This window comes from Lepidochelys kempii, chromosome 9, assembly GCF_965140285.1.
Source record: "Lepidochelys kempii isolate rLepKem1 chromosome 9, rLepKem1.hap1, whole genome shotgun sequence".
Taxonomy (NCBI): domain Eukaryota; kingdom Metazoa; phylum Chordata; order Testudines; family Cheloniidae; genus Lepidochelys; species Lepidochelys kempii.
Window position 1 is genome coordinate 42,850,974 of NC_136388.1, and position 12,736 is coordinate 42,863,709.

A 12,736-nucleotide genomic window follows, 5' to 3' on the forward strand; every position below is an offset into this window, starting at 1 on the left:
GTTCCTTCCCTGAACTGCTTCCTAGAACTCCTGATTCCCCTCCTTCCCCTGGGTGTACCAGGTCCAAACCCTCTTCCCAGGGAGTGACTGCCCTTTCACAGCAGCAACCCTTGTATGTTTCCAGCTTCCTAGCTTTATAGGCCCCGTCTATTCCTGCATAGCTGAACCTCCTTGCAATTAATTCCCTGCTCCCTGGCACTCCCTCCAGGTGCAGCCTGTGGAGCTAATAGCGCTACCTGGCCACCTAGCCCCTTCCAGTCCTGTGTGGGGTGGACACCACATCTCTTTCCTATGTTGGGGGCTGGAGAGTTTGGGGTGTAGGAGGGTGCTCTGGGCTGGGACCGAGGGGTTCAGAGGGGGATCAGGGCTGGGGCAGGGGTGCAGGAAGGGGTGCAGGTTCCAGCTGCGGGTGAGGTTATATAATGCTTGCTAATACTCCTTTCTCCCATATCTATAGCATTAATGATCTCTGAATTTCTCTCAAAACTTCAACAAAAGAAAATGTATCTGTATTCGTCTCTCAATTTAATGCAATCCTGTTAAATTAAATTGACAGAAGGAAGCTGAATTCTTTTCATTTATATTCATGACAGAAAGATAGCAAATAGAAGATGTCAAGCTGGAAAAGTTCATGCATCAATGTTTGCACTACAGTACAGTCACAGCAGTTACTTGTTTAATGCTGTGTATATACAGGAAACCATGTTAAAATTAACAACAGCATGGTATGTGGTGATTTTATTTTCATAGATTAAACACAGCTATGAATATTCCACGCTTGATAAGCCCATTGCTTCTCTTATTACTTCTGGCTTTGGTGTTGCAATATTTTTATACCAGCATTTCGAATGTCCTCAACTGAGAGGTGGGGGTTTGCTTTGTCTCAGAGTGATGAGATTTGGGCTTATGAAAGAAAGAAGCTTCTTGAAATTCCTTGGCCACAAAATAGTAGCAAATGGCATCCATGCAGCAGTTAGAATTTGCTATACATGTGGAAACAGTAATAAAAGTTCTAATCTTCTGGATTGCAAGACAGTTAACTAAATTTTTTTCCATCACAAACCTAGCAAGCATCCCAATTTGGACAGGTAAAAAGCACACTATAAATACAATCATATTTGCAGAAACAATATAGATAGCTTTCTCGATTAGCTTATTTTTGTGTGAATTGGAGATAATCTTTTTTTTAAGACTCCTGATGATGTGCATGGAACAAAAGCACACTATTATTAGTGGAATTAAAAAAATGAAGATGAAGAGATATAGAAAACCGGTTGATGGTTTTGTGGAAAGCTTTTGAAAGCACAAACGTTCATTTCTCCTTTGTTTTACGATCAGACCAGTTATCGTTGATACCCAAAGAAGCCCACAGATAAGAGCAGCCTTCCATGGTGACCTTAAACTCTTTGCCTTCAGAGGAAACTTTATGGCAATGTATCGGTCGACTGAGATGACAGTGATAATGTAGATGCTCATGGACATATTTATTAAATATATAGACTGTATAGTTAAGCACAGCGTGTCACGATGCCAATCATTCCAGAGGAAGTAAATTGTGAAAGGCAAGGTGCAGACTACAGAACAGTCTGCAATGACCAAGTTGATCATGTACACCCTGGTTTCTGTCCATTTTTTCAGTTTCCAGCAGAACACCCACAAGGCAAGGACATTAAATATGGCTCCAAAAGGGAAAATTGTGGCATAAATAATGACTTGAACGAGCTGAACATTGTAACTCAATTTTAGACTGTTGTTGCAGTTTGTTGAGTTTGTCATTACGATGCACCTCTGCTATAGAACGAGGTTTCAAAGACCTGAAATATAACAAACACGATTCTTTTCATTAAAAACGAAAGCTCATCTCTTATTTGACCCACTGCACCCTCTTGCCAAATTGTCTGATAAACATTCCCTATAAGATTTCCCCTCCCAATAGGGCAGCAATGGCCTCCCTACATTCCTCTGGTCCCTCAACAGCCCCATGACTGAATCAGAGTGCATAAAAATCAATGATTAAAAAAGTTGGATTTTTAAAAAAATACTTTAAAGTTTAAGTTATATGTTTTTATTTTAAAAAATAAACCTATTAAAATTAAATTTAAATTTATGAGAACCTATGCCAAGGCCTACATTTAGTGTAATTTTATACCATAGTATAGTAAATTTAAATTAGTATATTTTTTATTTTAAATTTAGTATAATTTTATACTATACCGGGGTGGGCAAACTTTTTGGCCCAAGGGCCACATCTGGGTATAGAAATTGTATGGCGGGCCATGAATGCTCACAAAATTCGTGTAGGGGTGTGGGATGGGGTGAGAACTCTGGATAGGGGTGTGGGCTCTGGGGTGGGGTCAGAAATGAAGAGTTCAGATTGAGGGAGGGGACTCCGGGCTGGGGTGGAGAGGGTGGTGTGTGGGTGTGGGTGAGGGCTCCGGCTGAGGGTGCAGGCTCTGGGGTGGGGCTGGGGATGAGAGGTTTGGGGTGCAGGAGGGTGCTCCGGGCTGGGATGGAGGGGTTTGTAGGGCGGGAGGAAGATCACGGCTGGGGAAGGGGGGTTGGGGCACGAGGGGAGGCTTAGGGGTGTAGGCTCTGGGCAGTGCTTACCTCAAGCGGCTCCTGGAAGCAGCCACATGTCCCCTCTCCAGCTCCTACGTGGATGCATGGCCAGGCGGCTTTGCTGCACACTGCCCTGTCCGCAGGCACTGCCCCTGCAGTTCCCATTGGCCGGAGTTCCCGGCCAATGGGAGTTGCGGGGGCGGTGCTTGGGGTGGGGCCAGAGTGCAGAGCGGAGTGCCCTGGCTGCCCCTACTCATAGGAGCCAGAGAGGGGCAATGCTGCTGCTTCTGGGAGCCACGCAGAGCGGCCCCCAACCCTGCTCCCGGCTGGAGCACCAGAGCTGGGCAAGCACCAGACCCTGCTCCCCCGTGGGAGTTCGAGGGCCAGATTAAAACAGCTGGTGGGCCGGATCTGGCCCACAGGCCGTAGTTTGCCCACCCCTGTACTATACCATAGTAAATTTAAATTAAATAAAAAAAAGATTCAAGTAGCACATGTTTGCTGCTGAAGTTTTAAAGAAAATGAAAGCATGAATTGGTGGATTAAGCCCCTGGACCTGGGTATGTTGAAATGCTAAATCAGCTTTGGACAGTAACAGCCTCTTCTGCAGGTTCCGAGAGAATAATTTTCTTTGTTTCAGTTTAATCAACTAGTTCAGTTCATTGCCTAGTTCATTCAAAATTGAGAAAGTGATTGGGAGTTGAAAAAAGCAGGAAAGCTTGTTTTCCTCCTCTAACCTATCAATAAAAATGAGGCATGAGAGGATGAGATCTACTAATTCTGAAACCTTGAAGCATGTGGTGACCAAAAACAATCCATTCAAAATTCACTGACTGCAGATAATTCTTCTTTTGTTTAATAAATCAGTGAGTTTTAAATGCAAAACATGTTTGGGCAAAAAAATATTTTCTTATTGCTCCAGCACACAAAGTAGTTTTATGTAACTAGTAAAAACAAATTTTAAAATGCTGTTTTTCTGCTATTTTAATTGGTTTCCAATTTGCTTCCAAATGTAGCGTGACACAAATCACAAATAAAAAGTTGATCATCTCGTCAATAAGAAATGAATCATTCACCATTTTAAAACATAAAAGAATGTAACAATAAAACTCAGAATTATGCTAAACTATGCTTAAATAAATGTGTATAATTATAGTGTTTTCGCCTGTTTAGCAAAACAAAGTACCAAATTATATCAACAATGAGACTCAAGCTTTCTTTGGGAGAGTAACTCAGTACAAATGCAAAACAAGATTAAAAATTGATTATTTAAATCAAGGTTTTCTGTTTGCTGACTTTAAATCATGTTTAAAATCAGTGATCTAAATCACTGATTTAAATCAATCAATCCTGCTCCTACTATCTTGGATATTGGCAGGACTCTATTCTGAATTTTGCATATGGTCCCTCTCTTTCATTGAAATTTTGCTTTTGTGCTTTTCTGGAGGAGGTCCCCAAAAGCAGTGGTTCTCAAACTAGGGCCGCTGCTTGTTCAGGGAAAGCCCCTGGCGGGCCGGGCTGGTTTGTTTACCTGCTGTATCCACAGGTTCGGCTGATCGCGGCTCCCAATGGCCGCGGTTTGCCGCTCCAGGCCAATGGGGGCTGCAGGAAGGGTGGCCAGCACAACCCTCAGCCCGCGCCACTTCCTGCAGCCCCCATCGGCCTGGAGCGGCAAACCGTGGCAAGTGGGAGCCACGATCAGCCGAATCTGCGGATGCTGCAGGTAAACAAAGCAGCCCAGCCCACCAGGGACTTTTCCTGAACAAGCAGTGGCCCTAGTTTGAGAACCACTGCCCTAAAGCTTACCTTATCATGCAAAGCAAGTGTTTTTACAGCTATTTGTCTGATAACATCATGATGTTTACTATAGATCTGCACTCACATAATGCAGTAGAACCTCACTGATATACATTAAATAATACTAGACCCATTGCAAATTAACAAGTAATGAATGTTGAGGGGAGGAAGTCAGTACATGTGACATGGTTCCCTCAAATTTCACAAAAAGTGACTTTACTGTTGAAGCAGAGTATCTGAGGCCCCCCCCCTACCCCCGCTGGAGTCATTGCAGTGAAGAGGAAGGCAGCAAGGGTATGTTTACACTGCAAAGAAAAACACACCCTTCAAAGTCCGAGCACCTGGGCTCCAGCCTGGAAGTCTACATAGCAATGAAACAGCTCCACAGTCCAAGCCCTGCGAGCCTGAGTTGGCTGCCATGGGCCAGATGCGGATTTTTCTTTGCTGTGTAGACATACTCTGAGTGGCTTCAGAATAGGTCATTTAGTGCAAACATGACAGGCCTCAACCCTGCTAATTTCCTCTTTAACAAGTGGCTATTAGTGAAGCCAACACTTCCTGTGAGGCTCTGGGGCTGGGCTAAATGCTGAAGGTCTGGAGGGGTCTAACAGGCATAACTGCTATGCTGACATTGGAGGGTAAGCAGTCCAAGAGAAGACAGATTTATCTGTACTAGATACCACCCTCCTGGGTGGTAGCTTGCCTCAGAGTCTGGCCAGGACAACGTACAATGCCAGACATGAACTGGGACAGCAGCTGTCAGATATTTTTTAGTAGGACCAGTCCGTGCCCTAGGGGACAGCAGTTTCCCATTGCTCTGGCGTTACTCCCATTCAATATACTGGGCAAGGTCCTGCAGCTGGTGAGGCAGATGATCAGGGTGGAACACCTATTGTCCTCCTACAAAGCCTGAGGATGCAGCAGGCTCCAAAGAAAGGAGCCTGTCAAAGAGGCACAGTAGGGCCCTCGCCCATAACTAGAGGCTTCTAGGTGCTATGATAAATAGGCTGTAACTTTAAATGGAGTTTGGACCAGCTGGAGAAAGGGAAGTGAGTTTGAGGCAGAAGGGATAATGGTTATTACTGCACAGAAGACAACCTGTTTCTCATCAGAGTATTTAGGGCTTTACTGATTCTCATGACACTATGATGACAAGGGACCTAAAATAAACATGCCACCGCAAGGTTAACATAGCCAAACTGAACATAAAACCAGCCTCACTACATATAGATGCTATGGTGGCTGAAAATTTCTCCGCTGTGGGCAGCACAAGAGGGCTGGAATGGGGGTCAAGGATTTGGCTCTGAAGGTGGATGTGACAGACGGAAAGAGCAAACCTGCCACATAGAGTGAGTGTGAGGGGATCTATGAGGAGAAGAGACAGGGAGGGAAAAGGGACAGACAGTGGCAAGTGGGAGGGGAGAGAAGAAAGAAAAATAGAAGACAAAAGCATAGAAAATATCACTGAGAAATGGGCAGCAATTTTTCACCTTCTGGTGGCTCCCTCCTCTTCCATGCAGCCCAATACCTTCTGTTCATACCTCCCTAACCTCCACTAATAGAGCCCTGCCCCATGAGACAAACATTCTGTTTTTCACACCTGGTCAGCCTGTAGATAAGCACATTTCATTTGTAAATAGAAAGACCGTCTCCAATGACCATCAACATTTCAAGAGCTGCTTGAGTTTGAGTTGCTGCAAAAGTCTGATAATTTGAGATGGTCTTTATATCTCACCAGGGTTTTGGAGTATGATTTGTCAAAAGAGAAATCCTAGTCAAAGCAGGAGACAATCTTATACCTGACTAGAGCTATGGGAGGTTAGACACTATATACCAGGTTCACCTGGGGAGCAGTTTATGGAGCGTTTACAGACTGACCATGAGTGCATCATTGTAAAAGGCTCAGGCATTTGACAATCTAAGTAACAGCACAGCAGGTCTGAGTGATGTTCAAAGAGCCATGCTGCGCACTTTTGACAAAATTATTATTCATAGCCCCAAATCCTCTCTTCCAGATGAAGTTATTTTCAGAATAAAATTGCAGTTTGACCTGAAACAAGCTGATTTAACACCAGCAGGATTATAATTGAGTGACTCATTCTTAATGAATAATTTCAGCAACAAATGTCACTTCCTTATTTTGTTCATAAAATGTCCACCAGCAGCCTGACATGTTCTCCAGCTGTATTCATTATTCAATATTATCAGACACATGATTCATTAATTCTTTTTCCTTTCTTGGTTGCTATTAAAAAAATGAAATTCCAAATCTGAAGTATGTTGCAGTGGTGTTATTGGTCACATACTATTGCTTTGCTCCCTCATTGTATAAGTGTAAATCTTGCAGTCAGGTTATGGTCTGCATGCTCAGAAAGTGAAGGTAAAATTTATACTTCATGAATATTTCATTGTTTTACTTTCTGCTAGGAAAACTGGATTGCTGGAATAGTCCAGGTAAGCAAACATAAAAGGGGAGCAAACATGGCTGAAGCCTATTCAGCTAAAAATGCTATTGAGAGAAACCAGGTGGAAAATGGTTTTCCTTTGAGATTTTGAATTTTTTTACCATTTTGTTTCAATTTTGACCTTTTAAAAATTGGTTAACCTTTTTTTGTTATGTACAAATTAACTAAAATTTTGAAATGTAAAGTAATGTAGAATTTAAAAAAAATGAAAATTTCCGTTTCAAAACACATTTTGTCAGAAAATCCCCAACCAGCTGTACTATTGAATACTGACTGTAAATTGTGTGTGATATTCTCCCAGTCATCACACCTGGAAGACACTTGAGACTAAAAGCACACAGAATAAAATTACAGGAAGAAACAAAGTACATTAAGTCAAAACTCCCGAGATGTCTGACCAGTGTAATATAATTCAAAGAGTTAGTTGATTGCTGCCTGTTTATTACACTGATTACACAAACCTCTTAAAAACAAATTGTATGTACCCTGCCATATATCTAGTTCCTGACAGTAATGAGAAGCAAGGAAATAAACTGCAGTGCAAAAATGAAAACAAAGTAAAAATAATCATGAATGAATGAAAAGTTACCTGTTGGCTTAGCTTCCACAAAACAATTATCACTTCACTCCACAATAAAAGCTTCAACACACCAATTAATAGACTCAGACTTTGTTCCAGCTGACATCACCTGGTACTCAGAGCACCAAAAAAAATCTCATGGTTGCTTAATGGCTCTGTCCTCTCTGGAGTGAGAAAGCCTCATTGGCTTGCTCAGTATTTCTAAGAGCATTGCATCTTCCTCAAGAATTGAATTTGCATCTTCCTGTTCATCTTTGTAGAGTGGCCTCTGCTGATGGCTTAGCAGTAATTCCTCTTATGATTCAACTTGACTTATTGGACAAGGAAGCAGTGGATGGATGGGGTTTTCAAAAGCACCCCAGTGTTTTTTAGAAAAAGAGGCCAATCATGGTTTAAAACAATATGGGAAGTTGTGGTTAGAGAAGAATTAACGTATTTACACATTTTGGAAAATATCATAGAATGTCAGGATTGGAAGGGACCTTAGGAGGTCATCTAGTCCAACTCCTAGCTCAAAGGCAGACCAATCCCCAACTAAATCATCCCAGCCAGAGCTTTGTCAAGCCTGACCTTAAAAACCTCTAAGGAAGGAGATTCCACCACCTCCCTAGGTAACCCATTCCAGTGGTTCACCACCCTCCTAGTGAAAAAGTTTTTCCTAATATCCAACCTAAACCTCTCCCACTGCAACTTGACATCATTACTCCTTGTTCTGTCATCTGGTACCACTGAGAACGGTCTAGATCCATCATAGAATATCAGGGTTGGAAGAGACTTCAGGAGGTCATCTAGTCCAACCCCCTGCTCAAAGCAGGACCAATCCCCAATTTTTGCCCCAGATCCCTAAATGGCCCCCTCAAGGATTGAACTCACAACCCTGGGTTTAGTAGGCCAATGCTCAAACCACTGAGCTATCCCTCCCCCATCCTCATTGGAACACCCTTTCAGGTAGTTGAAAGCAGCTATCAAATCCCACCCTCATTCTTCTCTTCTGCAGACTAAATAATCTGTCTATGACAAATAGTAGACAGAAAAATAGAGGGATACTTAGATATTTGGTTACCTTTTATTCAATACTCAAAGTACAGTAAAAACATTTTTATCCAGCAAGTTGGGGGAATGGGGGGTGCCAGTAAGTGACAAATTTCATTTAACTAAGAGGGAGGGAGTTTGGGTGAAGGGGGGGTGCAGGGCTGGGCTTTGGGGCACAGGAAGGGGCGTGGGGAGTGGGCTATGGGAGGAAGTTTGGGTGTGGGATGAGGCTCAGGGCAGGGGCACGGGAGGGGTTTTGAGATGCCGGATCCAGGGGTGCTCACCTCGGGCGGCTCCCCACAAGTAGTGACCTGTCCCTGCTGCTCCTAGGCCAAGGCGCTGCAAGCGACTCTGTGCGCTGCCCCTGCCTTGCCCCGGGTGCTGGCTCTGCAGCTTCAATTGGCCGGGAACTGCGGCCAGTGGGAACCGTGGGGGCGGTGCCTGTGGGTGGAAGCAGCGCGCAGAGCTGCCTGCTGCGCCTCTGCCGCCTAGGAGCACCCTGGACAGGTTGCCACTTGCAGGGAGCTGCCCGAGGTGAGCGCCCCCTGAACCCAGCACCCCGAAACCTGTCCCGTGCCCCATCCCGCACCCAAACTCCCTCCCAGAGCCCATGCCCCACACCCCATCCCACACCCCAACCCCCAGCGCCACACCTCTTCCCACACTCTGAACTCCTCGTGGCTGTTCCTCTACCTAGGGACAGCAGGGACATGTCACTGCTTCTGGGGAGCCGCACAGAGCCAGGTAGGGAGTCTGCCGGCCCTGCACCAATCAGACTATTAACCAGACTTTCTATGAAGATTAGCAATGCTGATTTATAGAGCTTTCCTGTTGGTATAAGGCTGGATAGCACAGCTTTTACTGCACATTCACCCGCAAAACAAGCAAATACAGCACACCTGTTCATTTTTATTATTATTAACATTTGATAGCCATACCTGGTCTGTTAAATATGTGCATACAAAGATTGACTCAATTTAATAAAATCATTAAAAACCAACATGGGTGTTACCACATTATAGAGTGAGCATCAATACATCTTTGTTAAATAGGAAGATCTGCAGACCATATTCCCGTATAATCTCTCTTTAAACAAAAACTAACTTGTAATGATTGCTTTGTTTCTGATATTTACATGGTAAGGATTTGTAAACCTGTTAAAACTTCCTCAATAAATAGTGAAAGAAAGAAAGACACACTTTTCAATTGGATTTATGCTCCTGATTCACTTATGGGTGTTTGAAAATCCTACCCTGTATCTAGCATCAATTAAACAAAGTCTTCAAATGCATTGATTTTTTTTTTTAAAGCAGACTCAGTGCTGTATTCATCAAGGGCCGTAGGCATCTTAATTGCCACTTTAGGTGCTGTTGAGATCCTCAAAACTCCTGCTCAGCTAAGACCTAACCCTGGAAGCCTAAATTCCCTTGGCGCCTGAATTTCTACCAGTAAAGTCTCCTAGGCACCGAGGTTTCCGATGGTAGGCTTGCACCAAACTGCTTAAACCTTGATGACACTGAGCTGTTTGGTGCCATAGCTCATGCCTAAGCCTCAGTGGGATTCTTCAACTACACGTTTGCCCACCTATCTCACCTGCAGGGTCTGAACATGTCTAACCTGCACAAATGACAGCCAAGGAAGACCAGAGCAGGAATTTTTGGAGTGGGACAGCATATTTGTTCCTCAGAAAACACAATATCCAGGGGTTAGAGCACCTAATTTCAGATGTGGGAGGTTCAAATCCCCACTCTGCCTACCTTACACCAGGGATTTGAATGCAGGTCTCATGTGTGTGCCCTCACCACTGGGCTGTAGGATATTCTGGGGTTGATCTCTCAGTCTCTCCTGTTGAAGCTGTTCCACTTTGTAGGAATGATGAAATATTCATTGAGGCAAAGAGACTGACTGTAGAGCCTTCTGGTATAGTACTCACCAAGGATACAGGAGACCCAAGCCCCTTCTCCAAATCAGGCTGAACAAGGATTTCAAAAATAGGTCTCCCACATCCCAGGGCCTACCAGTTAACTTGGCTCTGTGAATTCCACTGGATGGCAAATCACCTACAAATTAAGAATTGCAACATCTCAGTCTCCTGGTGGACTGTCCAATAGCATAAAAGGCCTGGTAACATAGCCCCTCTAAGGAAGTGCCACCCTTCCCCGCAATGAACATTTAAAATTTTTAAACACATTAGTACATTTTTCTTACCATTAGTAGCCTCTGCTCCTTACTCATGTTATCTGAGAACCAAGGATATTCGAACAGTTACATTCCTGGAATGCTGAAAAGTATCAATATTGTGGCCAACAACAGCAAAGTTATGTTATCTGGGGAGATTTCTTGGGTTCTTCCAAAGGCAAAAAAATAATGTTACCCTTCTCTTAGAGTTGGCAGGACCTTTGGCACCTGAGAGGGGAACCATGCCACCAGGTAGACAGGAGCAGCAACCCGGAGATGGTAGAGGCAGATGGAGAAGGACCTGGAAGAGCTGCTTATAGGGATGGACAGGAGAAATGAGAAGCAGTTTGAATTTCTCTGGGTACTGGAAGATTGGGCTCTTCAGCAGGAAGATAAACCAGTTCCTGGAGCAGGAGGAAAGCCACAGGGAACAGGAGCATTCTGTAATGGAGAGGCTCATTGAACTGGTGGCCGAATGAGTTCAGGGTCTACCTGCTGCTGAGGCCACTGAACCTGCCCATGAAATGCCACCCCCCCTCTAGCTGCTGCCTAGAGTGCTACTGAACTAAAAGATCCTCTTTCAAGGACTCCACCTGCCCCCCGAGTGACTGGAAGGAGAACAGGGCCCTCGGGACCTCACCCCTCCACTGGCATCCAAAATCCCTTGCAGGAGGACTCCACTGAGCTTCCAAGGAGGGGCCTGACGAGTCTCTGAGAGTCCTGGAGGCCCCCCAAGTGCCCACCCTCCCAAACCCCTTGCAGAAGACATACCCAGCTTTCCCCAAGAGTGATTTTCCCCCCATCACATGCACTGTCAGGAGGAGGGCAAAGAGACAGCAACATTTGGCCAGTGTTCCCAGTTGCATTCCTTTCAGTTTTTAAAGGTTTTTGGTTGACCTTTCTTTATAAAAATATTTAAATTTCGTGCTTCATCTAGTACTTTTAATAAACGTTACACTTTCCTTGACATGTGTGTGGTTCTCCTTCCTAACTATGATGAATTAAAGATGTTTTCGTGTTCAGGATTGGGCCCCACCATTTTCAGTCAATGAAATTCAGTGGTGTGTAACTGTTTGGCAGGGATGGAGAAAATGCAGCTAACATTACATGCTTACAGAAGGCACTACTAGTTTCCAATGCAGCAGAAGTCTACAGTGCAGAAAAGGGGCAGGTGAACATCTTTATGGCTTAGTTAACATGCAGAAAATCAAAACCCAATTCCAGTAATAATTCAGGAAGTGACAACATCTGTCACCACGTCATGTATAAATGGCTCCTCCTTCCTCCCCCAAACTGTAACCAGTTTCAACTATAGCAGGGTTTAGTGCTGTATAACAGCTGCTAAATGCAGTTAGCACCACTGACAAGGAACAATTAAAAAATGAATGGCTACATACCCTTCTCTCGCTGCCTGCCCCCCCAGCAAATCTGAGTCACTGAGAGAGACTGAATGCTCCCAGTAACAGGTTTATAAGAAGTGAAGACAAAAATAGTGAACAATGGCCACATTACAGCTCAGCTGCCACCTCACAAACCCAGTGGAAGTTGTCCTGAGGCCAAAGATTCTAGCGCTTCAGATCTAGCATCCCTTGAAGTCAATGGAAAAAATGGCACTGACTTGAATGTGAGTTGGACCAGGTCCATCGTAAGGACAAGAGCAGCTGGATACTGTTCGTCAATCATGTAGTTGATGAATAATGTGTTATTTATGAAATAAATTTTACAATTCACTTGCTTTTCATTTTCACCTAACTCGATAGCCAGTCAGATAACACTCATCAGTTCACATTCCTTGACTAATGTGCTATTTGGCGAATAATATCATCTTGTATTCTAGCACCTCATGTAAAGAACATGAGCAAATTAGGCAGTGATATATATTAAAAGTACAAATATCAAACTTCATGAAGAACTGAGTCCGTTTAAAATTAGATCTTTAGAATTGATCTTATGCCTATACACGTGGCAACAGAAAGGAAACGAGTGCTAAAATCTTTCCAGTTGATAACCTGCTCTCAGGGGACTGAAAAATTGAGATTAAAACAAGATAATATTTCTCACGATAGATGTCTGAGGGCGGATTCTCTGCTATGCCAATTTCTGCTGTGTGGGGGCATGGAGCAAG

The 12,736-nt window shown here is 43.9% G+C and overlaps 1 protein-coding gene across 1 annotated transcript; it reads right to left on the reverse strand.

Moving 5' to 3' along the window:
* Positions 1–741: 741 nt before the first annotated feature.
* GPR35 (G protein-coupled receptor 35) lies at positions 742–7,555 on the reverse strand. Its single transcript, XM_073358803.2, has 2 exons — positions 7,411–7,555; positions 742–1,814 (listed from the first exon to the last, which is right to left on the reverse strand). Exon 2 carries the CDS (start codon positions 1,774–1,776, stop codon positions 832–834), a length of 945 nt encoding a protein of 314 aa, XP_073214904.1. The 5' UTR covers positions 1,777–1,814; positions 7,411–7,555; the 3' UTR covers positions 742–831.
* Positions 7,556–12,736: the final 5,181 nt, after the last annotated feature.

Coding starts and splice junctions, on each gene's coding strand:
- GPR35 (XM_073358803.2), bottom strand. CDS start 1,776: ATGACAAACTCAACAAACTGCAACAACAGTCTAAAATTGAGTTACAAT.